The 26,411-nt window shown below is 39.4% G+C and overlaps 1 protein-coding gene across 6 annotated transcripts in view; it reads left to right on the top strand.

The window, feature by feature from the left end:
- DENND1A (DENN domain containing 1A) overlaps positions 1-26,411 on the top strand; it is a gene marked incomplete at both ends in the record, with an annotated part of 216,449 nt that overhangs the window by 172,660 nt on the left and 17,378 nt on the right. For 4 of the 6 annotated variants that reach the window (XM_082009030.1, XM_082009029.1, XM_082009028.1 and 1 more), the window contains one exon: positions 3,922-4,053. In XM_082009030.1, the coding sequence (XP_081865156.1) occupies positions 3,922-4,053 (132 nt within the window). Of the gene's footprint in view, positions 1-3,921; positions 4,054-24,110; positions 24,171-26,411 lie in introns of all 6 variants that reach the window. The other 2 variants (XM_082009027.1, XM_082009026.1) reach the window with 2 other exon arrangements.

Here is a 26,411-nt window from a genome sequence, read left to right as displayed (position 1 = left end):
GACCTGTTGAGAGGTCACTGTGGTGTGTGTAAGGTCCTTCTTTAATATGATAGTAGAGATTGAATGGGGCTCTATTTCCATCCCTTGTTCATTTGTGGTACAGTATTTCAAAGCAACAGAAATAGTTTTCAGAGGATTCTTATGAGTGATAGCAAATAATTGTTAATAGATACAGCATGGTAGTTTTATTTTATACCTGATACAGTACTTTTTTCTTTTTTTCTTTTTCTTTCTTTCCTCTTTTCTTTTTTTTTTTTTTTTTTTTTTTTTTGGTAAAGGCTGCTTTTTCCATTTCACAAACGGACCATGGTGGTCAAGTCACTCTGTTATTGGCTCATTTGAAGCTTAACTACATAGAATTAGGAAGAAGGAGGAATATGAACGGTACCGTCCTCAACTTTCAGTAAGGAGAATGTAACTTACTGAAAGCTTCTAGATAAGACAATTTATATAAATGGTTGGGCACTTGGCGTTAATGTATTCAACATTATTTTACTTACTAGAGCCCTGTGTGGCAGTTGTCAGTGCTTTATTATCCGTACAGCTAGAAACAACTCATTTAGAGGTTTATAAAATAACCTGAAGAATCCTTCTAGACATTTTGGAATGTGTTTTTTGCTCTTTTAATAGACAGTATTTGTAGTCCATTACAAAAGGTCCGTAGAAAAATTACTAATCCATATTTAAACAGAAGAAAACCTTATTCAGTTTACAGGGTAAACTTTACATGTCTGTAAATATATATATCTTAGTCATTCTCTGAAGTTCCTCCTTTAAAATAAATAGGTAGTAAAGATTTCTCCTGAACAGACAGTTGTTAGGGGAAGCACTGTTTATATATGGAGATAATTATAGAGCATGATAGGTTATTGCCATTCTCTTTTTCCAGTAATCTATAAAGTATCTTTTTTCCTCAGGCAAAAGGTGTTTTTGTTTTTAATAATATCTTTAAATTACACTTTCTTTTCATTAAAAAATCACTGAAAGATTGCTAGGTTTTTGCATTTCTGGACAATTTATTCCAGTAATGAGTAACTTATCACCTTCCATTTTTTTCCATTTTTTGGGAGAATAGGTATCATGTTTTTTTGTTGTTATCCTGAATAACATATATGACTTAAGCTACTTCAGGAATGTCTTTCTGGCTTATACCAAACCCCTTTTTTGGGGACATGTCGGAACTGAGAAGTCCCACTTGGGATATACCTACGCAGTGTGATGCACTGCAGTACAAAGAACTGCTCGTGGGCACCAACCAAGCTGGTACGGTTATGCAGCACAGCTTCAAGGGGAGGTACTAGCACTGGTCTCGATAGCAGTGTGGAGGTACAGATGGCATTCTGGCTGGTAAATCCTCTCCCTCAGTTGGGATGCACAGGTCTACCTGGCTTTTCGTTTAGTACCAGGAATGGGCACTGCTTTTTTAACACCTGCCTGCACTAGGATCCACTGCAGTTCTTCGGCCATTTGTAGTTCTCCAGCTGAAGAACTGCTTTTATCAGGAGACATTTTGTGAGCCCTGATACCTTTCTGAAACTAAAGTTCAGAATCTGAGAGTCCTGTTTCCTTATTTGTGGTTTTAGCTCTCAGTCTGTCTTACACTCCCCACTGTCTTCTGAATAACTGTATTCGAAGACTGTTAGTGGACTGAAGGTATGTCACAGACTGCTTTGAAGGACTGTTGTCTACTTTCCTATTATAGAATTGCCAAAGTTTGATGTTTGATCATTTTAAAGCTACTTGGAGCACTTATTTGGGGTGTTTAAAATCAAATTTCTCTGATTATTTAGCTCAAATGTGTTTTCATTGAAGGTAGAAAACGAACTTCTGTGAAGCAAATTTTGCTTTCATGGCTGAAGCTGTGTTGTTGATTTGTCTGCCTTTCGGGGATTTTGAAAAAATACAGAGGAATCAAATAATGTAATTCTCATATTTTATTACATAAATTTAAAAAAAATAATAATTTTGACTGAAATCTGTTGCAGTTTCTTTAGAATTCTGCACACCAAACACAGTGGAAATACGCTTTAGGAACATGCTATCTTTTGCATGCAATTATATCATCAGAAAAGCAAAGCAAACCTATAGCAATAAAAGCTGCAAGGATTTGCAGTGATCATTATACATCTTAGGGGGTTTTGCTTTAATGGCTTTATCTGTCTGTATCTTTTATCTCCTCCCATTCCCCTGATGTCCAAACGTTTGTGTCCATTTAACATTTTTCTGGAAATTTTGCCCGAATTGGAAGATGCTTTGCTTTCCGTTGATTCCCAGCTGTCTGTTCCCTTGGTTGGAGCCGCAGCTCCAGGTGGAATGCTGAAAGCTCTGAAGCGCTGGGAGGGTCCACTGTTCGGTGCAGGTCAGGTGGCTTTGAATGTGCTGGGCACCTTTATGGCATATACATAACAGGTCTGAAGCTTGGTGCACATTTAATATGGCTATACTTGTATAGAAACATGTAAATAAAGTTTGTATTTAGTGTCATTACATTTCAGAACAGTATACATTGCTGCCATGTGTTACACGATTCCAAAACTGACCGATCCCTTGGTAGTTTGTTGCTGTTTTGGAGCTGAAGTATGAGTTTGACAGAATCTTACATTTCTTGTCAACAATCGAGTTGTTTTGGGGCTCTTTGTTACTAATTCGTGTACTTTGTTGAATTTTTTTAAAGACAAGGTGGCACTGTGCAGCTGGAGGGCAGGGGGAGGAAAAAGTTTTTCTCTCTAGTTTGACCTTAACAAGTTGTTAATTCCCCCCCCCCGCCCCCCCCGATCCTTATGCCCATATTGGTGAACCACTGCTCTACCAGCTGGATCTAAAAAGGTCTCTCAGCTTCTCTGTGGAGCAGACAAAGCCCCTTAGAAAGTCCATCTAGCTTTTTGTTTCATTTGACCTAAACACATTAGGTCAGTCTGTGTCCAAAAGAACCATTTCTAATTGGCCATCAGCTTACATGTCTCATTATTGTACCTTAGCAAGATGGAAACTTGAGGGGGCATGTCAAAGGTCAGTGAATCAAAGCAATGTCTATGTCAGCAGCCAACCTTAGGTCAGTCTTGCAGAGCTACAGTGTGTGCAGGTTTCTCTCTATATTTACCGAGCATTATTTCCTTGACATTGTTGCAAAGAGATGTAAGGTTTGGGGCCCACTGCGTTATAGACTGTTTCTCAACTGACTTTCAAACTCGTTTCTCCTTGTCTGATTCCTTATGGCTGCATGCCTTTGTCTTTTTCAAAACCTATGTTACATGTACCATACATACACTTGCCAAGTCTTCTAACCCAGATTGATGGGTCACTTTACTTCTGAAGATGACAACTAATGTCAAAAGCAAAAGCAAAGCAAAACAAAAAAGCATCCTGCTAGGCAGCAATTTGTTTTATACAGTCTCATGAAGGCATATTCAGTATGCACAGACTCAAAGATAAAATGCAAAGCTAACCAAGCTGTGAGTTTCATCTCTTTTTGCCACTTCCAGAAGTAATTGTTCTGCTACAGATAATTCTGTGAAGTACGTAAATAGAATTACTGTTTTCACTTCGGTTTGCAAAAAGCAGAATAGCCCTGTTCCTAGGTTTCAGTTGAATTTGTTCCTAGAATAGAAATTTTGAGCTATATATTTTTTTCTCCCTGTATATTTCCTGGCTTTTGCATGTTTAAGTCAGACATTTTATTGAATGTGTCTGTTTGCATGCAACATTGGTATTAGGAGGAGAGTGTGGTTGTGTACAAGCTCTGATTGACAAAGTGCAGTGAAATGTTTTATTCTAATGATGTTTTCTTTTCTGTACTTTGGTTTTTTTCCCCCCTAACATCAAAATTGTTAGTCAGCATTATCCTCCAGTGTCTCCTTTGTGCCCCTTACCCTTAATCAAGAATGTTCCTGGCCACTCTATTCACCTTTTCCTACCATACAGGACATTGCTGAGAATGGCTGTTCTGCAACACCGGAGGAATCTCTACCAAGGACAGCGCCTTCTCCATTGGTTGAAAAGAAGGACCCTAAATTAAGAGAAGACAGGAGACCAATCACAGTACATTTTGGTCAGGTATGTCCAGGTTTCTTTACATTGTGTGACTCAGCAAAAATAGTTCAGAGAAAAGTCACAATAACATAAATGCCAATTGTTTGATTATTTTTTCTAACTGAATTATGTTGTAACAGATTTATTTCTGTTGTATTTCTTTAAATGGGACTCTAAAACCTGATTTTTCTGGGGTTTACTGATTCCTTTTGTTCATATGATGATTTTGAGGAAAATAAATTCTAAGTGAATGGGGGGAAGCATAATTATTGTAGCAATTTTATAAACTATTTTGCCGTTCTTTTAGCATGCAAAGTGCTATAGCCCTCAGGACTGAGGAAGTATAATTTAAAATGTCCTCTGTTATCTAGGCAGATCATTAGTGTCAATATGGAACATCCAACTATTAAAGCATTTTAACATTCTTTGAAAATGAAATGTGTTGAACTAAGATGGCAAAATCAATTACTAGCTTATTAGTGTACTCTCTATTTCAGTATTGACAACTGAGCTATACACATTAGTTACTCTTACAATGTTTCTTTTGATATGTCTGTAAAAGAGCGAGTTTGGTTTTGTGGTTTTTTAAAGAGCTAGTTATTTAGAAAATGTTGTAGTTGCTGTGTTTTTCATGGAAAAACTTACAGTATTTACTATCAGTTTGCCAGCGTTCCCCTATTAAGTGTAGCCTGACAAAAAAATAACATTATTTGTGTTCACAGTTCTCTTTTCTTTATCTGTATCTATATTTACAGTATTATGATGAGAAAAAAGGAGTGAATATCTGATTTTTTCTAAGGAAACATAGTGTAATTTTGAAACAATTGGAAAATATTGGGAATTATAAAATATGAAGCAAGCCAGATTTTTAGATAGGTATCTATTAATAGAAACTAGTTAGTATAGCAACATTGACTGTTTCGGTATTAGATAGGGCCACACACAATACAATCACTGCTCAGAGCAATGTTGTCTGTATCATTTTAGAATTAGATTTATTTCTTTCAGAACTGTCACCACTCTGCTAAACGTAACTTCTTGGAGACCTTTTTTTTTTTTTTTTTCCCCCCCCTCAAACAGACTCTCTTCCAGTTTAAATATTTGCAGTAGTGACTTTTTTGCTTACTTTCTGTGCCAGAACAGTTGAGAGGAATTGGGGCTACTGGAGAAATGTAGCCATTTAGCTCTAACAGGAAAATGTTACATTTCATTTAAAGCAGTCAGAAATCCAAATAGTATTATAATCTACTTTTAGTTTTTTCCCTATGTATGAAGGATGCATGGTTCAAACATTTTTGTAAATTAATGAAATATATAATCATGTGGAAATTGCAAATGTAAATTCATAAGGTTTTTTAATGGTCACTTTCAAATTTTTTAATGATCACTTTCTGTATGTCAAAAGAAACAGATATCAGCTTTACTGAACCACTGGCTGTGGTGAACGGCTCACTTGCTAAATGCTTATTACTGTCATTACATTACAAATGTTGGTTTCCAAAGAATTATCTAACTTAGCAGTTGTAGGGCTCTCTCACTTATAGCCTTTGTCCCTTTCACGGGTCTTTTTTTCCTGATAGCCCAATGCCAAAACAAAAATTAAATTATACTTTCATTCAGAAGGAAAAGATGTTCAGGTTTATGAAATATAAATTAAGGCTTTGGCGAGGAAAAAAGCAGCAACATTTACTGTTTAAATGGAAGATGGCTTCTAACTAGTGATTAAAGGGAGAGATTTTAGTGTCACTTTTAACTCTGCCTAGAATACAGTAGGTGGGAACAATTAAAAAGCCACAAGAACTCTGAAATAAGGGCTGTTTGTGCATTCACAGTTCTTACAAAGTGAAGAGGATGAAAGAGGCTTTTTTCTCATTGTCACTTGCTTTCTATGTCTGCTGGTATTATGCTAGTGTATATGGCAAAGGCAGACTTTTTTAAAATGCATGCATGCGGATTAGGGTCAAGCCCTGTGTATCAGTAATGCAGTAAGCCTCGTCCATACCACTGCAGTGAGAGAGCCTACCAACAGCAGCGAGATGCTTTAATTGAGACATGCTGTCAAAGTGACAAACACATTTGCATACAGTCTATTTATTTTCGTTGGAAAGGTCTGCAGTCTGCTGTTGGTTGAACATTCTTAATCAGCTCGCTGTAAGTGAGCCGGCAGCTAGCTGTCCTATGCTAGGTGCTTCTCTTCATTACATGACAGATTAGCTAAAGGGGGATGGGCTAGCAAGCCAGCAGCAACCTTTAATTTTAACTCATTATCTCTCACCCTATAGTGAGGTAGTTTCTAGTTTTTCCAAATACAGTTGTGTGTCTGCAGTTGTTAGGCTACAAAAAATATCAGTAAAATATCTTGAAACGTCTTTGAATGTATGGAACTTCAGCTGATTGTTCTCAAAAATTTAGCAGCAATTATCTAACTGTATGAGATTCCATAGTGTTGTAGCTCATCTTGGCGACTGGTTATCAGACATTGTTTGAGACATTGTTTGTTATGGAATTGTTTTAACAGTGGTTTCTGTACTACTAAGACATTGTGGTAAAGCTCTCCTTGATCATGAAAAGAAGAATTTTAGCCAGATAATGGATAAAATGCAATAAAGATTTAAACAAATTCTTAGTAAGACTACATGAGGAGACTGAAGTGCAAAGGCATGACCACAGCATTTTCTCTGGTTTGACTTTGCATGCATTTTGGTTTAATCAGGGTGTACCTTTAACACTGACCCTCAGATCGACCAAATACAAGCAACTATCATCATGGACTTTTAGACAACTGTACTTAACAAGTAGAAATAGCAATATAGGCAACTAATGTTTAATGAGTGGGGTGAAGAGGGAAGAATTTTCAAGCCAAGAAAAAGATTCAAATGAATAGTGTGTAGTACTGCATAGTACTCTCTGTTTTGGGGAAAAGTAAGGTTAATTATAATAGAAGATACAATGCTACGGAGAACATCCTTTGTGAATGTTGTCTTGGTGTTTATTTTCTTTCTGCCTTTTGTCTTGAAACCTGACCAAAACTTACTTAAAACATTGGAACACATGCTGCCATAGCTGTCCTTGGGATCCGTCCCAGTGAGCCCACTAACCGTTGTACAGTGCAGAATGGGACAGCTAATACAGGTGATGTGTAACTCAGGTGTTTGTAGCTTTTGCTTCCATGCATACACTCCCACTTTTTTGGTAGAATGCAAATATCTTTGTTATCTTTTAGCTATTTGGAGAATAAACACTACACTCTGTCACTGTGACTATTTTGAACACATTCCTTGTCCAAGCAAGCACCTATTAGGGGCTGCTTTGACAGGACCCACAGCTTGAAACATTGAGGTCTCTTGTGATACTGGATGTGTTTGCTTTGGGTTGTTTTTTCTGGGGTGTGGGTGGAGGGTTGTTGTTTGATTGTTGCTTTGGTTTTGGTGTTCTTTTTTTAAAAATAATGTTCATTTTCACCTAATGACTGCAGAAACTTTAGTTCTCTTGATTGTTCATGAGCCTTATCATTTTATGTCCAAAATAAGGAATACAAACCTTTTTGTCGTAATTTTCAGATTCTGAGTTGGCATTAACGGTGCTTGAGTTGTGTGTTTCTGCTAGAAATTTCAGCTTCTATCACTGAACAGTTGTTGTTGGCGAGCTACAGTGATAAGGATGCTGCACAGAGCATAATGTTAAGCAGCCTTAGATCTCTTCTGCTTTGTGATTTTTTCCTTAACTGATTGATCTGTATTGCAGTTCAATTTTGTCTGATTTCAGAAGTATGTTGTTTGAATTCTTAATATATCTACACCCTAAACAAACATGACAGTTTATAAGTTGCCTTTATGCCACAATAAAGGGGAAAAAAAAAAAGGAAAAAAAGGAAAAAAAAAAAAAAGAACAAACAAGGTGTTTTCCTTTTCTTTTTGCAAGACTGAGCTATCCTGATAAGGTATTTTGGAGGTTTTGATTTTTTTAAGTTTTTGCAGACACAAGTCTCAAATATCTCATTCAAGTATATGGGTAAGTGATACTTATATATGTTATGTATGTTATAGCCAAAAAGCGGAGTCTGGGAAATGCAGGCATCTCCTTAATGATGGTGATTTTATAGCTGTTTCAAGTAACACAAGCAGCTCTCCAAAATATCTTGCTGAGATTTTAATGAGCAGCAGGCTTTCTCAGTTCTCTTACATGTTTGGGGTTTTTTTTGCATTACCTAAAGCAAAAGAAACAAAACTAAACAAAAACTCTTTAACGATTAGGCCACTAGTGTACCAGCTGTGGCTATGATAAACACCTACAGTATCTGTGTACCACAGCCAGGAAAAGAAATGCTGTATGATTTTTAGGATTTTGAGACTTTGCTTAGATGAGTGGACACATTGACAGGTCCTTTTAACTACTGCAGTTGTGTGTCCTGGGGTGTGTTCACAGCTCTATTAGGACCCGTACCATTGTACGGTCTGAGACTGCGGGTATCACATGGTCAAACAGAGTGCTTAACATTTGGCAGAGTTGCAGCCCTCCTCTTGGGGAGTAAAGGAAACACTTTATTTTCCAAAAATATACTTGTTTTTAACACGTGTTTCTCCTAATGAAGCTTCTGGTTCTATCCGTACTACTTCCCACCCCTAATCAATCCTTCCTGCTATTCCTCTGAAACGTTGCACTGACTGCTTCTACAAGACCCTCCTTGTTCATACAGGATCATTACCTATGCCCCGTCTTCCCATCGGTCTTTGAGAGGTGGTGTAAGCACAAGAGGGGGCGAGCCTAGATTCTTTAAAAACAAATCTATACTTAGAGAGGTTCTTTGTCTGGAGCTTTTACGCAGTCAGTAGCGCAACTGATCTCGTACAATTAAAACAACAAATGGTAAACTGCCAGAAACATCATGGGCTGGGAAAGGGTAAAATTTCAATAGAAGCAAGTTACACTGGCAGTTCTGTTCAGCTCTCTAACTGTTTCTATTACAATGTCTTTTGTCAGCTTAGGTGTATTCATGTTTCTGTGGCTTATTTTTATTTACCAGCAAATAGAATATTTTACTCCATTTATGTACCAAAAGGTAAAGCTTAGTAAAACACAGAAGACTCTTCCAAATATGTTTTTACTTAAGAGATGCAGTCATATTCCATTCTTGATGCAAACCAGAGAAAATTAATGTTTTGGGGGGTAATGTAAATAACTATGAAACAAATGGAAAATATATTCATGTACTAAAGCAGCTTATCTGACTGTGAAAAGACTTGTCCAAGTTCTCTTCCCAGCTGATTCTCACTGCTGTTTTGCAGGCCATAAAATGGAAATTGCCAGCTTATTTGCTGTTTTGATCATTTGCTGTAAACGAACATGTTCATTTTTCCCATTCATGATCTGCACTTAGACAGGCAGAACAAACTCTGCTTTGTAGGGCAGGTTTCTTCTTCAAGAAGATTAAACTGCATTAAGAGGTCAGGGGGAAGATGGGGAGAAAACCAGCCAGCTACATTCCAGAAATGCAAAACTGGATCGCTGAGGCCAGAGGCAAACAGAGGGAGGGATTATCTCAGATGAAGTAGGGAAGGGAGGAAGGCTCCTTTGCCAGACCCTGTGACTCCCTTCACACCCAGGTGCATTGGAACAATAGCAGATTCCCCTGGATCAGAGCAGGCATTGTGTGGCACTGAGGTAGAAACCAAAGGGGAAAGGGGAAAACAAGTTCATTTTCTAATATTCATGCAACTATATCCTACAGGCATGCAAAGCCAGCCTGCTGTTCTTGCCACTCTGAACTGTCCTGACAGTAGAGATACCTTCATTAAGAAAATGAGCTTCCATTCCACTCTTCGCCACTGATGAGCAATATGGTCTCCCTGTTCCTTTGTGCTGAGCCACATTGGAGTTTCTGCCCTCTCTCCATTTGATTCTTTGTGGATGTAGCAAAATTATAAGCCTAGTTCTTTAAAATTATTTTGTCTTCAGAAAACATATTTTCCACCCTCATTTCTTCTCACTCCTTTCTTAGACTGTTCCTTTCAGAAAGTAATTCACTGTTGCTCAGTAGAAGTCACCTTGCAAGAAAGGCAGATATATTGGCCCAGAAGCACTTGTCCATCTAATGTGTGCTTGAGGCTACTCAAATGTCCCATCACATTATTAGGGGACAGTGTTCTTAGGGGAATAAAAACAATGTTAATGGACAAGAAAATAATTCATTCGATTGAAATTCTGCTTTGCAGTGTGCAAGGTTTGCAGAAATGGCAATCCATGGGATAGGAGTTATCTAACTAAAAGGTTTGCACTCTTGTCATGCGTGTAAATATTTGACAAGTGAGACCTGGCGCTCTCTTTAGGAAGATGTACACCACCTGCAGAGCATACCCAAAGGTTACTGCCTCTCATGCACTCACTTGCCAGTATTTTCTAATGAGCAACCACACAGCTATGTCTTCTTCAGCTGCTGCAGCAATGTGGTATATACATAGCTCATGCTATGTAGGAATTCATGCTTTGCAGTAAGTTTATGTGGCTCCAGTCCTGCATCCAGCAGATGTGTTCGTCCACAAAAAAGCATGTTCCGGGCTATGGCTTTTAGTGTTTTCCAACTGTCTTGGCATTTCAGGTGCTTCTTAAACAGGGATGTTCAGAATAAATTTACTGCCCTGGGTACATGCAAGTCAGATGCCATAACGCTTAGATGTATGGAGAAAATATTGTGGTTGAGCCAACCTCCTAGGGCTCTGTGACAAGCAATAGCAGCTGTAACGCCTGCAGAATTTCCTTCTTAGTCCTGTTATGTTGAGGAACCCATAAATACCTTGTAGAGAGCATCTTGGTCCATCACTGCTGGCATGTAGAAGAAGAATTGCACTTTATAAATAATACATACATATAAAATAAATACATCAATACATGCAAGGCTAACCAAATCACCTAGACTGACAACTTGAGAAGAGCTCAGCGGGTCTTATGGGTGACTTGCTTGGTCTATCAGTGTAGATCAGCATCCAGAAGCTTCTTATGTATTACTTATCAAGTCGATACATGCAGTTAGGCCAGAACTCTCTGAATTGACCTCTGGGCCCCTGGATTAAACTAGAAGATTAAAGGGAGAGAGTATGTGAAACATGATTCTTCTGACTGCTAACCCCACTGTGATTGCTTGTTTGGCCAGGCATTTTTTGGATTTGCCCTTCAGAGCTGGACTGATTAATACCAAGTAAAACAGTTGCAGAGTGACATGCTACAGATAGAGGAGCCATGTACTTTTCTGTGTTTGTGTGGAGGAGTATCCCCCTAATTATGCAGACTTCCTCGGTGAATGATGAAGCTGAGCGAAGCAGATAGTCATTGCTGTTTGTAGAACTCTTTAAATGAGACCATCTCTTTTTTTTTTTTTATTTCTGTACAAGTATTCTGCTTGCTAGAGAGGAATAGCTGTTAAAAGATAATAAGGGATATGTCTGTTAAAAGATAATAAGGGATATATCCTTTTTCCAACATTTTAAATCATGTGGGTTGCATGATTTCCTTGATTTGAATTCTAGTATCAGGCCCACAGAAAGCCCAATGTAAAGCTGACAAAATGACCAGGTAAAAAAAGAAAACACACACAAAATAGTGTGGCTTTTTTCTTAATATTTAATATTGCATTGCTGGATTTTCCACTATTTTAAATAAAAAATATATGTAGTTAGTTCCATGTTGACAATGTCCTTGAGGATTTGACAGTGAGATTTTCCAGCAGTTGCTCTTCGTTAGAATCCTGGTGGTGTTTAATAAGGCAGCCAAACTGCTGGCACCTTCGGTTCTTGTTTGTTCTCCGAGGGCTCGGGGCTGCTGCAGTAAGCACATCGACCAGGGCTGATCATTACAAGGGCGTACGCCACCATGAATAAAAATGTCACACATTTTCCCATCTCACAGCGGTACAAAATGTCAGTCCTGTCAAACAGACATTGCAGGTAGCAATGAGCAGTCAGTACAAATTGGGAAGCCGAATATTCCCCCAGCTTTCTGATATTCTTCATTTGAAGCAGAAGAAAAACAGTTGTTAACCTATTAGCTGTGATTTTAAACTCTGCTGAGATAGTAGATGGATAGACTTTAACACGTGGGGATAAATACATTCCTGGGGTCTGGGATTTTTTGCAACATGCCTCTCTATCCATGTATGTTGAGAAACGGATGGAATGAAAACAAGCTACTGCAAAATATACCTCATTTTGGTAGAAGTCATTTGGAAATTTGAACATAATCTCAATGAGATTCTCTCTCAAACCATTCCCTGTTTAATCTCTGTGAATAGTTCTGAAAAAACCCTCCTTGCTGTTTTGCTAGTAATCCATAAGGGGCATGGTTCAATATGCTAAGGGAGTTTTCTCTCATGGTCCTTTCATAATGCAGTAACGTAACAGACAATCGTGATTTTATTCTCTTTCTGTACAAATTAAAGTTATGCTGCTTTCAGCCTAGAGCATATTACGCAATGTAGAGTCCACAGGATGTGTTACTTTCTGGGTGTTAGACATGTCTTAGTACGATGAACATACCTGTGTGTTTGCCGAGTTAGCCATCTAGGATTGAGACATGAACGTTGTCAGTGCAGGATTCTGCTGTTACTACAGGGTCCAGAAAAAATCTGATGCAAAAGATTAGGTGCAAAGGAGATGACAAAATATCAAAGAAAGAACAAAAAATGGTACTAAGTCACCAGTGATTGCCCTAAGGGACAAGGAGAGCAGGGAAAATGGAGTGCAGTGGTGTATGTAAAAGTGAGTACCTCAAAGAAATTTACTTAGAAGTCTATTCTGGAAGTTAGAAATGTCTGGTTTTTCTCTGATACCTTCTCAGAAAAAAAAAAAAAAGTGTATGCATCTAAGCTAGTGAATCATTGCAAGTTACCCCCTTACACAAATGGCACTGATTGGTGAAGCAAATTGCAAAAGGAAGGCTGAGCAAGGAGCACTCATGTCAAAGCACTGCAGAAACAGAAGAGCACGGTTAGAAACTGGATTAAAAGAGTGCTAGTCTGCTCCTGGCTTATGTACTTAGCTGTCTGCAGTATGATTCTTAGCATCATCTAAGGCCTCGCTACATATAAATGAAACAGGAAACAAAATGTGTGAGGCTTTTTTGAACCAGAACGATTCTAGATTGAACTAAATATTTTGTGTTCTGTAGGCATCTATTTCCTGTGAGAACAGATACCTACTACATATAGCTTAACTTACAGTTGCTTTCAAACTGTGGTCTGCAGGCACCTGGGATCTGTACCAGGTAAATAAGAGGCTGTTGACAGTCATCTCCTTTGGAAAATGTCAGGAGTCTTCAAACTGCAAAGTGTTGAATAATATCAGTTTAATAGTTAAGAGGGGGTTTACAGCGTTTTAGAAGAACTGGATGCGCGTATAGATGGGAGGAGGTCAGGTTTTATTTTCAACTGCACAGCAGATAAAAAGTGAAGTACAAGAATTAATTGGTCACAATCTCAAATTGTATTGATATCATCTTTTGTGGGTTTTGTACTACTTGTTTGTGTAGTATATGAGCTTTCCTGTCACACATCATTTCCTGGAGCTAGGAATGATCAGAAGTCTTGACAGGTCTTGAAACCACAGATACCATTACAAGTTAACCACTACTACATGATACTTCTCACATCAGCATCATATAAGAACACATGTTACTTTGGGGCATGGCCTGAATATGTCTGTCTGCTCAACACTGCACACATAGAAAAATATATCCGTCTAATTCTCAAAGTTCTTCTTTTTTCTGTACTTGCAAACAAAAGAAATAAAATACTATTCAGTTCTACAGCCAAGGGGTTAATTACTTAAGCCATCTGTTTTTAGAATAGCATCAGTTATAAACAATCCGCAGTGGTGTAACCTATGGTTTTACGATTTTGTGTCCCTGGCACTCTTCCATAACAAGCAGACTATAAGATGTAGCTGATAGAGCCTATATGCTTCATCCTGGTGGAACATTTTAACTTGACAAGATATATATGAGCCTGATACCATGCTCCTGCTTTCATTCTTGGTTTTAGGAGATATCTGCATCTGGTTAGTACCGTGTAAGTCCTAGATTCAAAGCAAACTGTGGTATGTTGTACATCATAACATTTAATGTTTTTATAAGTTAGCTATTCTGAGATTGTTTGCACAGTATGAGATTAATAGATGGACATTATCAACACTGCCAAATGAGCATGAGTTATCAGTGCTCTATGTCTAGATGCACCATAAAAAGATACTTTTACCCTTGATAGGGGGGACAGGGTTTGTCTCAGCCAGGAGAGGGAGGGAGGAAGCAAAGGTAGACTTTCAGAAAACCCCTTTCTTCCACTTTAGGAGAGAGTGAGTTTCCTCTCAGTGGCTTTGGGACAGACCTATGCATCTTTGGCATCTATGCATCCAACACCACCAGATATGACTCAGACACCTGATATAAAGATGCTTATTCAGTACTAGAGAAAGCAGGAGCTTTCATTTCCTTCTCTTACTGTCTACTTCTCGGTTATTAAACAGAAGATTCCTGGCTAGAAAGATAAGGAGATAGTCCTTGTTTTTCTCATTAAACTAATAAGAGTGTTTAATTGTTGCAATCTTTGCCCCTTTCATAAATTCTTGGCACAGCTATAGGCATTGCTACATTTTTGCCAGATTCATTCTACCTTCCCAATCTACCAATATGACTTGAAGAATGAGGCATCCCTCAAAGCATGGAGATTATTTTCAACATAGGACCCAGCAGATTTCTGTTGAAGTATTTCAGAGTGTAAATTAAAAATATATGCTGTAAAGTATACACTGTTCTTGTCATCCCAGTTTGTGAGCTGTACATATGGGAGTATGTAAAAAGTAGAGTGTGCGCTGAGCAGGGATCTGGATGGATAATAAAACAGCTGCCTCATAGATTCCATCTGCTTTCTGTACTGAATCTTTTTAGGTACCATACATTTTTCAGTGTTGTTATTTTCTCCCCTTTTTTAAAATTTTTTATTGAGTATTCAGATGAGGTTCAGCATATTCTTCCGAAGTCAGCACTTCAGATCTTTTGCAGCATGATGTGTTTGAGCATGGGTACATGCAGGACAGTGCATCTCTCTCCCATGTTTGATTGTCTTTAAAACATACTAGCAATTTTTAAACCAGTCCTGAATTTCTGGGAGAAATAAGGTATTCATGTAGAAAGGTTTTGCTTTGGAACTTATTAGAAACACCCCTCACTACTAATTGAGAAAGAGAAACACTTCTTTCTATATGTACTGACAAACCAGTTTTTATCTAGTTGTGTTTCCTTTATGCATTTTTTCTAGTTGCACTTGTTCCTGCACGTGAAATAGCACCTCTAATTTACTCATAAAGGCTCTGTTTTGAATACCACTTGAAAAAAAAATCTCAACAGACATCCACAATTAGTTTGAGCTAATATTCTGCTCATGAGCTGTTACCTCTCAGACCAAAAATGATCTTTTTGTAATGTTTTCTCTAGTATAAAAGAACCTAAATAACTGTATTGTGAAAGTTCCTTGGATATATAATTACTACTTTATGAAATTTGGCATCTATAATTTTTAAATAGAATTTTTACAATGTAAAAGTGAATGTAAATTTTTCTTCCTCCTTTTAAGCATCTCATAGCTTAAAATAATTTGTCTGATACTTAGTAAAACAGTGCCAGATCTGCAGTCATAAAATTGTCTTTGTGCAAATTTTCTGTCCTGTTGCTTCAGAAGTATTTAGAACAAGACAATTAAGAAAATATCTAGAGTAAAAAGGTATGCTGGTAAACAGCTATTGCTAAGAAAGTGCTAATTTAGACATTTCTCCCCTTCATAGAAAAAACTATAGTATATACATTTAGGAACATACCTAGAATAGCAATTTAGCAGCTTTTAGCAATGTAGCCATGTGCTGTTTTGTACCCATTCATCCTTACAGCACAGGTAATTAAGTTGATATTCCAACACAGCTTCCCCTACTGACCTTTTAGAAACAATGTGTTTTGCTGCATTAACAAATTAACTTCAAATCAGTGGCTTTTCCTGTAAATATGGTCTTCATATAGTTTGAATATACTTGCTTATCCCATTCTGGTGACAGATACTAACATCCACATTAAAAATGAAGCTCTAGTAAAGGGCAAATAACTGTTATCTCCTGGTGGACCTCCACATCAGTTACTCCTCACTGCCCTTTGCCTATTCTTTTCTATGCTTCACAACACTGATTTAAGCCGTGCTATTTCGCCATCCATATTTAATGGAGAGAACACGCTGCTGTGAATATGTAGTTTTGTCTTATCATTCTATTCAGATCTCTTTATGTTCAGAAATGTAGTTATGTGGTGCAATACATACCAGACCTCAAAATGAGCTTTGTTTCTGGTAGCACTTAGTGGATGAGATAAATCTGAATCCGAGTGCTGGATTTGACTGCATTGTTACAAGTACTGAGGTCACAGTTTTGAGAGTTAACACAATGCCTATTTAAAAGTCCAAGAGACGCAAAAGTTTCTACACCTTTATTCTTTTCACAAAGCAGCATTTGTATGTGTCTTTATTGTGGAAACACATAGAATTAGTTTTTGATCAAAGATGATATTGATACTGATACTTGGCTCTGTATATTAGGGAGTGTTTTGATTGCATAGAAATCAATGATTGTGAAGACCAAGTAGAGTGCTTGTGGGTAAGGATGAGGGGGAAGGCCAGTGAGGCAGATATCTTGCTGGGAGTCTGTTACAGACCACCCAACCAGGACAAAGAGACAGATGAGACATTCTATAAGCGACTGGCAGAAGTCTCGCATTCGCTGGCCCTTGTTCCTGTGGGGGACTTCAACCTACCGGACATCTGCTGGAAGTATAACATGGCAGAGAAGAAACAATCTGGGAGGTTCCTGGAGCGTATGGAGGATAACTTCCTGACACAGCTGGTGAGTGAGCTCACCAGGGGAGGTGCCTTGCTGGACCTGCTGTTTACAAACAGAGGAGGACTAGTGAGAGATGTGGTGGTCGGAGGCCGTCTTGGGCTTAGCAACCACGACATGATAGAATTCTCAGTTGTGAGTGAAGTAAGGAGAGGGGTCAGCAAAACGGCTCCCATGGACTTCCGGAGTTCAGGTCACTGGTTGAGAGAGTCCCTTGGGAGACAGTCTTGAAGGACAAAGGGGTCCAGGAAGGCTGGACAGCCTTCAAGAAGGAAATCTTAAAGGAGCAGGAGCAGGCGGTCCCCATGTGCCGTAAGAAGAGCTGGCGGGGAAAGCAACCGGCCTGGCTGAACAGGGAGATTTTGCTGGGACTCAGGGAAAAGAGGAGAGTTTATCACCTCTGGAAGAAGGGGCAGGCAACTCACGAAGAGTACAAGGATCTTGTTAGGTCAAGCAGGGACAAAATTAGAAAGGCAAAATCCCAGCTAGAGCTCAGTCTGGGTACAGTCGTAAAGGATAATAAAAAATGTTTTTACAAATACATTAACAACAAAAAGAGAGGCAAGGAGAATCTCCATCCCTTACTGGATATGGCGGGGAACATTGTCTCCAAGGACGAGGACAAGGCTGAGGTACTTAATGCCTTCTTTGCCTCAGTCTTTAATAGCCAGTCTAGGTATCCACAGGGTATTCAGCCCCCTGAGCTGGAAGATGGGGATGGAGAGCACAATATACTCCTCATAATCCAGGAGGAAGCAGTTAAGGACATGCTAAACCACCTGGACACCCACAAGTCTATGGGGCCTGATGGGATCCACCCGAGAGTACTGAGAGAGCTGGCGGAGGAGCTTGCCAAGCTCCATCATTTACCAGCAGTCGTGGTTAACAGGGGAGGTCCCAGAAGACTGGAGGCTTGCCAATGTGACGCCCGTCTACAAGAAAGGCCAGAAGGAGGATCCTGGGAACTACAGGCCTGTCAGCCTGACCTCTGTACCGGGGAATATTATGGAGCGGTTGGTCTTGAGAGTGCTCACAGGGCATCTGCAGGACAACCAAGGGATCAGGCCCAGCCAGCATGGGTTCATGAAAGGCAGGTCCTGCTTGACCAACCTGATCTCCTTCTATGACCAGGTGACCCGCCTAGTGGATGAGGGAAAGGCTGTGGATGTTGTCTACCTGGACTTTAGTAAAGCCTTTGACAGCGTCTCCCACAGCATTCTCCTGGAGAAACTGGCGGCTCGTGGCTTAGACAGGTTTACTCTTCGCTGGGTGAGGAACTGGCTGGATGGCCAAGCCCAGAGAGTTGTGGTGAACGGCGTTAAATCTGGCTGGCGGCCGGTCACAGGTGGTGTCCCCCAGGGCTCGGTTCTGGGACCGGTCTTGTTCAGCATCTTTATTGATGATCTGGATGAGGGGATCGAGTGCTCCCTCAGGAATTTTGCAGATGACACCAAGTTGGGTGGGAATGTTGATCTGCTGGAGGGTAGGAGGGCTCTGCAGAGGGATCTGGACAGGCTGGATCGATGGGCAGAGGCCAACTGTATGAGGTTTAATAAGGCCAAGTGCAGGGTCCTGCACTTTGGCCACAACAACCCCTTGCAACGCTACAGGCTTGGGGAGGAGTGGCTGGAGAGCAGCCCGGCGGAAAGGGACCTGTGGCTGCTGGTTGACAGCCGGCTGACTTTGAGCCAGCAGTGTGCCCAGGTGGCCAAGAAGGCCAACAGCATCCTGGCCTGTATCAGAAATAGTGTGGCCAACAGGAGCAGGGAAGTGATCGTGCTCCTGTACTCGGCCCTGGTGAGGCCGCAGCTTGAATCCTGTGTTCAGTTTTGGGCCCCTCACTACAAGAAGGATGTTGAGGTGCTGAAGCATGTCCAGAGAAGGGCAACGAAGCTGGTGAGGGGTCTGGAGCACAAGTCTTATGAGGAGCGGCTGAGGGAACTGGGGTTGTTTAGTCTGGAGAAGAGGAGGCTGAGGGGAGACCTTATCGCTCTCTACAACTACCTGAGAGGGGGTTGTGGCGACGAGGGTGTTGGCCTCTTCTCCCAAGTAACTAGTGATAGGACGAGAGGAAATGGCCTCAAGTTGTGCCAGGGGAGGTTTAGATTGGATATTAGGAAAAATTTCTTCACCGAGAGGGTGGTCAGGCATTAGAACAGGCTGCCCAGGGAGGTGGTGGAGTCGCCATCTCTGGAAGTGTTCAAAAAACGTGTGGATGTGGCGCTTCAGGACATGGTTTAGGGGACATGGTGGCGCTGGATTAATGGTTGGACTTGATGATCTTGAAGGTCCTTTCCAACCTAGTGATTCTGTGATTCTGTGATGAAAGCTTAATCATATGTGATATTTAAATCTCAGCTTGAAAAAATAATCCAGTGACAGGGTAAGGATAGGAAAATACTAGCTCCTGCAAAGGAGTAGTTCATTGTTACTGACTAGATCTGCCTGTAACCATTGCTCAAAGAAAACTGCCTCTGTTTGATCAGTAGCATCAGGAAACGTCTGAGAGAGAGACCCTTTGTGTACAAATGCCAACTGACTATGTGTTCTCCTGCTTTACCAAACCCCTTTCCTCACTCTGATTTTTATAGTTAACTCAGCCACTGTGTGCAGTTTAGTATTAACCTTATCCCCCTTAGATCTGGACTGTGAGACCAGTTGGTTTCCTTCAGCAAAGTGCATGGATACAAAGAGTCTGCCTTAGTCCAGCTCTTAGTGGCAGAAGCCACACAATCCTCCTGCCTGCACTACTCTGGGACCAGATGTGGTTTATGCATTCACTGCTGCTAGAGCTAAGCATCCTTGAAAATGAAACTTCAGCATTTGTCTTTCTGCTTGTTTATAAAGCACTGTTGAAATCTCATTTTAGGAGGGTATTTGGCTGAATTACCATCCTTTTCCTCCACCAGACCTGCCCTCTGCACTCTGTTTATCATAGCATTATATGCACCCTGTGTGCTGACCTGCATATCAACAGAAACCTAATACGAGAGAGATCCTGCCTCTGATATGTACACCAAATAACTGCTTCTAGATTTTGTGTCAGGAACATGTCATATGTGTGTGAAACTATTTTCTTCAGATAGTTTTTATGTGGTAGTTTGCTTATTTGCTTGGAAGTCCCACTGTCTTCTCCTCATCTGCGTTTGCATTTCAGCTTGAAACTCTTGGCTTATACACTAATATATAGGGTAACTTTTATTTTTACTTACATAGAACTAAAATTACACTTGCACAAAATGCATCCTAGCATGTGCTTGTTCTGTCCTTGGGCAAACTAGAGCATTCTGTCTGAAAACTTCCTATGATCTAGAGAAAGAAAAAACTCCTTCCCTTTCCTTCCCTCTTTCCTTCGTTCCTTTTCCATCTGACTGAATTCTGCATTACAGAACCTTGACCAAAAATGAGCCAGCTGAAACTTTTGCTGGAGTGTATCAGTGCTTAGAATCATAGAATGATTTGGGTTGGAAGGGACCTTTAAAGGCCACCTAGTCCAACCTGCCATGAGCGGGGACATCTTCAACTTGACCAGGTTGCTCAGAGCCCTGTCCAGCCTAACCTGGAATGTTTCCAGGGATGGGTCATCTACCACCTCTCTGGGCAACCTGTTCCTGCTGCTCTGTGTATAGACTCATCTTGTGTATCATGTGTCTTGTCCAGTATCTTGCCACTTGCAGGGAAAAGTGCCAGCTGTTCCAGAGGAGAAACAAGAAACTTTTCAGTAGACAGATGCAGAATTTTAACTGCTGTCTGAGGAAAGCTTCTCAAGATGCTGATGCAACAGATCACAGTGAAAAAGCAGCTATCCATCCTTGCTTTCACTGACAAATCTTGTAGCAAGGTCATAAATTTGAATGATGATTTGGGTTTTTTTAGGCTAGATTCATAAGGAGTTTAGATTATGACTCTTCAAAGCTATGGATTTATCAGTAAATTGGGCCTGGACTGAATTCCACCTGGAATTCAAGATATCTGTTTGTGTGGCATTGATTTGTCATGTGATAACTTCAGTAAGAGAAGAGGAGCGTTCAGTCGATGAAAAAGTAAGTACGGAAGAGCAGCAAGAATAATCAGTGCTGATACTGATAGAAAGCTTAGTAAAAAGGAGGAGGATGCTGGGAAGACTGCAGATATGACATCACACTTGAGCTTGTGATTTTATATTGTGTTTAAAAAAGTCTATCTGAATCACAAGTAATTAAGTAAAGAAATATTTTTTTGAAAATCTATGTCTCTTCACAATCCCCAAATAAAATTGAAGCTGAGGTAACCTCAGTAAGTGTAGATAACTCATGCGTATATCATAAACCTTGAGAAATTCTGTCTTCAGTAGTTCTTGGTCCTGGAGTTGAGTTGGTCAGTTAGGACTAACAGGAGTAAAATATCAGTGCTCTGGGTAGTTTGGCTACAGGCAAGGAGTATGCAATGAGATGGTAGTCCTGTTAAACTCCTCCACATTGTACTGGAATATCTGGTGCTTTTACTCTTTTGTGTACTCTCTGACTTGTGTGTGGATATTCTTCAGTTCACGTTAGTAATTCACATGAAAAAGGTACCAATATTGGTGACATTTTTAACCCAAAGTATATTTTTCAGATATCCCCAAATAGTTAAAACTTTATTGTCATTGTTTAATCAAACGGTGATGTGACAGATAATTAACAAATCCTGTCACACAGTTTCTCAGAAAAATATTTTTCCTCCAGTGAGTACATGGGTGGGTGAGTAAAGTTCAGTTGTACATGTTCTTGCAGCGACTATAGTCAATGTATTGACCATCTTGCTGGGAAGTGGTGTCTGTCTGTCTTGCTCTCTGAAGGGCCTGCCCTTGTCACAATTTTTTCAGGAGCTTTAATAATACTGTCATTGGTTCATCAGCTAATACTGTTGATGCTGCAGTCTTGCAGTGTTTCCTCAAAAATTATCCTGGCTTTTTTTTTTTCCTTTCCTTATAGAAAGGAAAAACTGATTCCCAAATCAAAGAAGCTTCCAGGGCTGTAGTATGGTGTTTGAAACAAAAAAACCCACATTCAGTGATATGGACTAATACTGAAGAAATGGTAACATCAACACGTTAAGTAATACCTTTTAATTCTTATACAGTTGACCAGAATTAAAACAGTAATGGAAAATAAAGAGTGCCCAAGACACTGCCAGCCATAGCTTTAGGAAAATACTTATTTCCCACATAAATAACCTACTTGAGAATTTTCTATTGTAGAAATGTAAACGATTTCTAGGTAAGTAGAAGAGAGAAAAATAACACAGGGAAGAATATGTGCAGGACGCATAAAAAATTTGAAAAAATAAATGGATAATAATTATGTTATGTTTTTCTGCTTCATCAAATACTTTGCCTAAGTTGCTAGGTAGTAAGTGAATGTCTCTTAAGTAACTAGAAAAGTGCAAATTTCAGATTTTTCAGCTGTTCCATTATGCTTCTGAAACATAATGGAAAATAAGTATGCTATGGCACATAACAGAAGTTAAATATATTTTAAGATCGTGCTCTAAGCCTGAGCAGGTAAGATGGGAAGATACACAGCAGCATAACTCAAGTTCTGTGACTGAATTGTGTAATATAAGGTACAGAAAAGAAACAGTTCAGTAAGGCTAATGGCAGCCACCTCAGCTCACCACCCTGTCATTTCTCTCTTTGTTCTTTGTTTTCGTACTTGCTTTCTTGGAAAATACAGAGGGAAGCTATCACATGGAATAATTCTGGCCTCAGCTCTCCATCCCAAGTGTCACTTTCCCCCCACACATCCACCCCGAAATGCTGAGCCAAATACATGTGTGCAGTCTGGCACTCCACTGACAACACAAGTAAGGAGAAACGAACAAATAGATGCAAAAAAAGTATAATTTAATGGGAAATTTGAAAGAAAAGTCTGAAGAGATGCAAGAAGAGCATAGAATGGTATGAAAAAGGTTAGGCTGGAGTTGTACTATTACAGAGTGTGAGGGTAGTTGAGATAGAATGTCTGTAAATCTAGAATAAAGACTATGCTAGTAAGAAGTTAAGAACTGCTGAGACAGGAATCTGGAATCTTTTTTGGAGAGAAATATAGTCATCTGTATAAGCTTTCTTTTTCTGTCTGAAGAAGCTGACTCCCACTGCCAGTTCCCGTTCCTTCTCTGTAGGGCTGACAGGTTTTTGTCTATGGAATGCACCGTGGGCTGGGAGCAGTGATGCAGTCGTCCTCATCTGGTCGAGCAGACATTCCCATGTACTCTCTGAGGGCTCTACTTCCCTCTTGAAGTGCTAATACGTGTACACAAGCTGCCACAGAAAGGACATTAACTTTGATCTTGTTCTCAATATCAAAGTTGTACTTTGGGATGGTTTTATTTAGAATTGTTAATTGTCAGTGGATTCCTTGTCTAACAGACTATACCTTAAGATGCCGTCTGTGTGAGGAGAGTCATGCTGCTGGCTCAGTCAAAAGCAACTGGATTGGAATAGCTCCAGTGCCGTTACAAAGCAATGAGTGGGCCAACTGCTAATTTAAAAAATGAGAGACCAAAATAGGCATCTTAATGCACTGTTCTGTCTTCATTAGAACTGTTGGTGATGGGACTTTTAGTTTTCTTGTACAATGACAGTACACACTTAGCTCTAGGCAGTGGATTTAAACCATGATCTGGTACAGTATCTAAACATGCGCTCATCTTTAAGTGTATGAAAAGTTTAATTGCATCTTTGCTGGTTTGAGGTCTTGACCATAAGTTTTCACGAGCACTAAAATCACTCTTGAGATTTTAGTGAAAGCTTTTTCGAATATCCTTCTTTGCAGGATTCTTTCCATTTGCATAAACGTTGTGTTAGAACACTAGGACGTATAGGTCCAAGACTCCACCGTCTTTTTGTCTCGGTAAATTTTGGATGATCTGGTCTGGAGTGCTGATCATGCTATCTGTGGTTTAACATAAGCTATTTTAAGCCTATGTCAACAGGCAGACATAGCTGCTTTTCCTATTTTGGCGCTTCAAAGGTCATGAGACTTGTCACTGTTTTGGACAAAAAATATAAATTAATTGCATTTTGTGAGGTGAGTATGAAGTTAAGGTAAATCACATGTTTTCATCCACTCTGCTGCTTTTGCCACGAAATCAGAGGTGTTTTTATGTAGGTGACTATTTAATTTAGTTTCCACTTTGATACAGCAGCAAAGACTCCGTCCGCCTCGGCCACCGCCTCCAAAGATACAGCGTTCATCTAGGCCCGTGAGTAGTTGGTAGTTTTGTTTCACTGCCACAGCTTAACACTGCCTGAATTACGCTCTTAGTAGCATTACTAAACCTTGGTAGTTTGGATTGTCAAACTTTGCAAAAAAGCAATGTGTGAATTATGCTCCTAAACTCCCTTCTTCTCTGCTGCGGCACAGCCCCGGGACCTGCATTTATTCTGCTTTTCTTTGACCAGTTCTGCAGGTAACTGATGCTGCTGTTGCAACATTTGTTTTTACTTTTGCGGTGATTTCTTAAGCAAAAAGTTTTGCTAGGCTGGCATAAGTTTTTAGCCAGTGAGCTTTTGAAGACTTGCACTAAACTCAAACATGAAAGGAAGCACAAGTCTGAAGAGAAAGCGTTTATTCTCTGCAAGTTATGCTTTAAATTAATTCAGGGCACTTAATTTTTCTCCATGGAATAGATGAGTGAACACACATGAAGAAAGCATTTATATTAGTTTATATTTGGGTTTATGTTTGGGCGGTAGAACATTATTAACACATTATGGATGATACACATATATACTTCATGTTCATTTAAAATGCAAGCTGGGACTCTATGTAATTACACAGTATAAAAAATGTAGGCACAGCATGTTGGCCAGAGGAGGTGACTCTCAAAGAACTACACAGAAATTATTCCCAGTGCAATACCTGTACTGTATTAGACAGGGATACCTTATCTCAGCAGTTTTTCATTCAAAACACTAACTGTAGGACAGTTGTTACATATTAACTATGCCAGATGGCTTTAAAACTGGAGACTATGCTGGATCTGCACCAGTGAATTTTAGTTATTTATTTATTTATTCAGTAGTACAGGAAAGTGGTACCAGTTTGGAAGGGGTGTTGTTTTTGCAACAGCCTTGGAAGAGGTTTATTTCTATTCAGGACTTTTGCTTTATGAATATAATTCCCCCAAAAGGCAAATATATCTTACTCCTTGCTTCCTTATACATACATGTACGTGCATAGGAAAGAGAGACATGCAAGTTTTCAAATCTAATCTTGCTAAAACTTGTTAAAAATATGTTTTGGATGAGCAGGCAACTGGTTAACAAGAGCACTTGGGTGTGTAACTTTTGATCTTTGGTGCATGTTCCTGTGTTACATTTCAATAGCATGTGTTTCTTTTCCTTCCTCTTTTTAACTCTGGGTGTTTAGCTTAACAAAGTAATTTTTATGGATTCCTGCACTGAGATTTCTGTTTTCTGTGTTTGAAAGGCAGCATTGACTATGCTTGTATGTATTTTCTTAAATGTGATTGATATGGGAGACCCTCCCAGATATGTTACACTAGGAACAAACTTTCTGTGCTACTGTGGGCTTCCCACAGTGCTTCGTAGCCCTCTTGTTTTGTGTTTGGCAGGTGAATGAGGGCACATTATGATTCCTCTATACAAAAGTTGATGAGCAGTATTGTTCAGATTGAGTAATTTATTACATGAAAGTTTTGGTAGGACTGTTTAATCTCCCAGCTGTGGTGCATTAATAGTCCTCACTCTTAACATGTTTGTGTCAACTGTCTTTGCTCCCAATGTGAATGATAAAAGGTTGGAAATGTAATAATGAAAGCTCCTGTTGCATTCATCTAGCTGTATCAATAAGTGGAACAGAAATGCTTCATTCATCAAGAGGAAATTCAAGATAAATGTAAATGATTATAATCACTCACGAAAATATGCTTGCACCAAATATACATAAATTTGTTGTTGTTCAGAACTGTTATTTGGCTTTCAATAGTTGAAACACATTTTTGTGTGTGTAAATAATACTTCGTGCAGGCTGTTTTTTCCCCTCTTAGTCTTGGCATATATTACAGAGGTGGGTATGAGCAAGTAATTTATGCTAGCCTTTTACAGCAAGCACTGACTGAGGAGACCAGGTCCTTCTGCTCTTCCAACCAAGTCCACATCATTACCAGAATTCCTGAGAAATACATAGTGTTTCTAGGATATATCTGTTACGAGGAGGAATCCATGGGCACTAGTCCTTGCAATATGAGTCATTACTAATAATAAAAACAAAAACACAGACCAAAGAAAGGTTAAGGAAGCAGATATGTTCTTTCCATTCTGCTGTTTTGGAAATGAGTTGTGGTGGTGGTATGAAAGAGAGCATGTTGTTCCTTGTAATTAATTGAGATCTGTTTGGATTAATAGTGGCTGTTTGGAAACTTCATTCAATTAGAAAAAGTTAAAATATAATAATTATGTATAAATTTGTTGGGGACAGT

The sequence above is a fragment of the Phaethon aethereus genome (genome assembly GCF_964289735.1).
Source record: "Phaethon aethereus genome assembly, chromosome: 20".
Classification (NCBI taxonomy): Eukaryota; Metazoa; Chordata; class Aves; order Phaethontiformes; family Phaethontidae; genus Phaethon; species Phaethon aethereus.
This window is presented reverse-complemented; position numbering and strand designations above follow the sequence as displayed.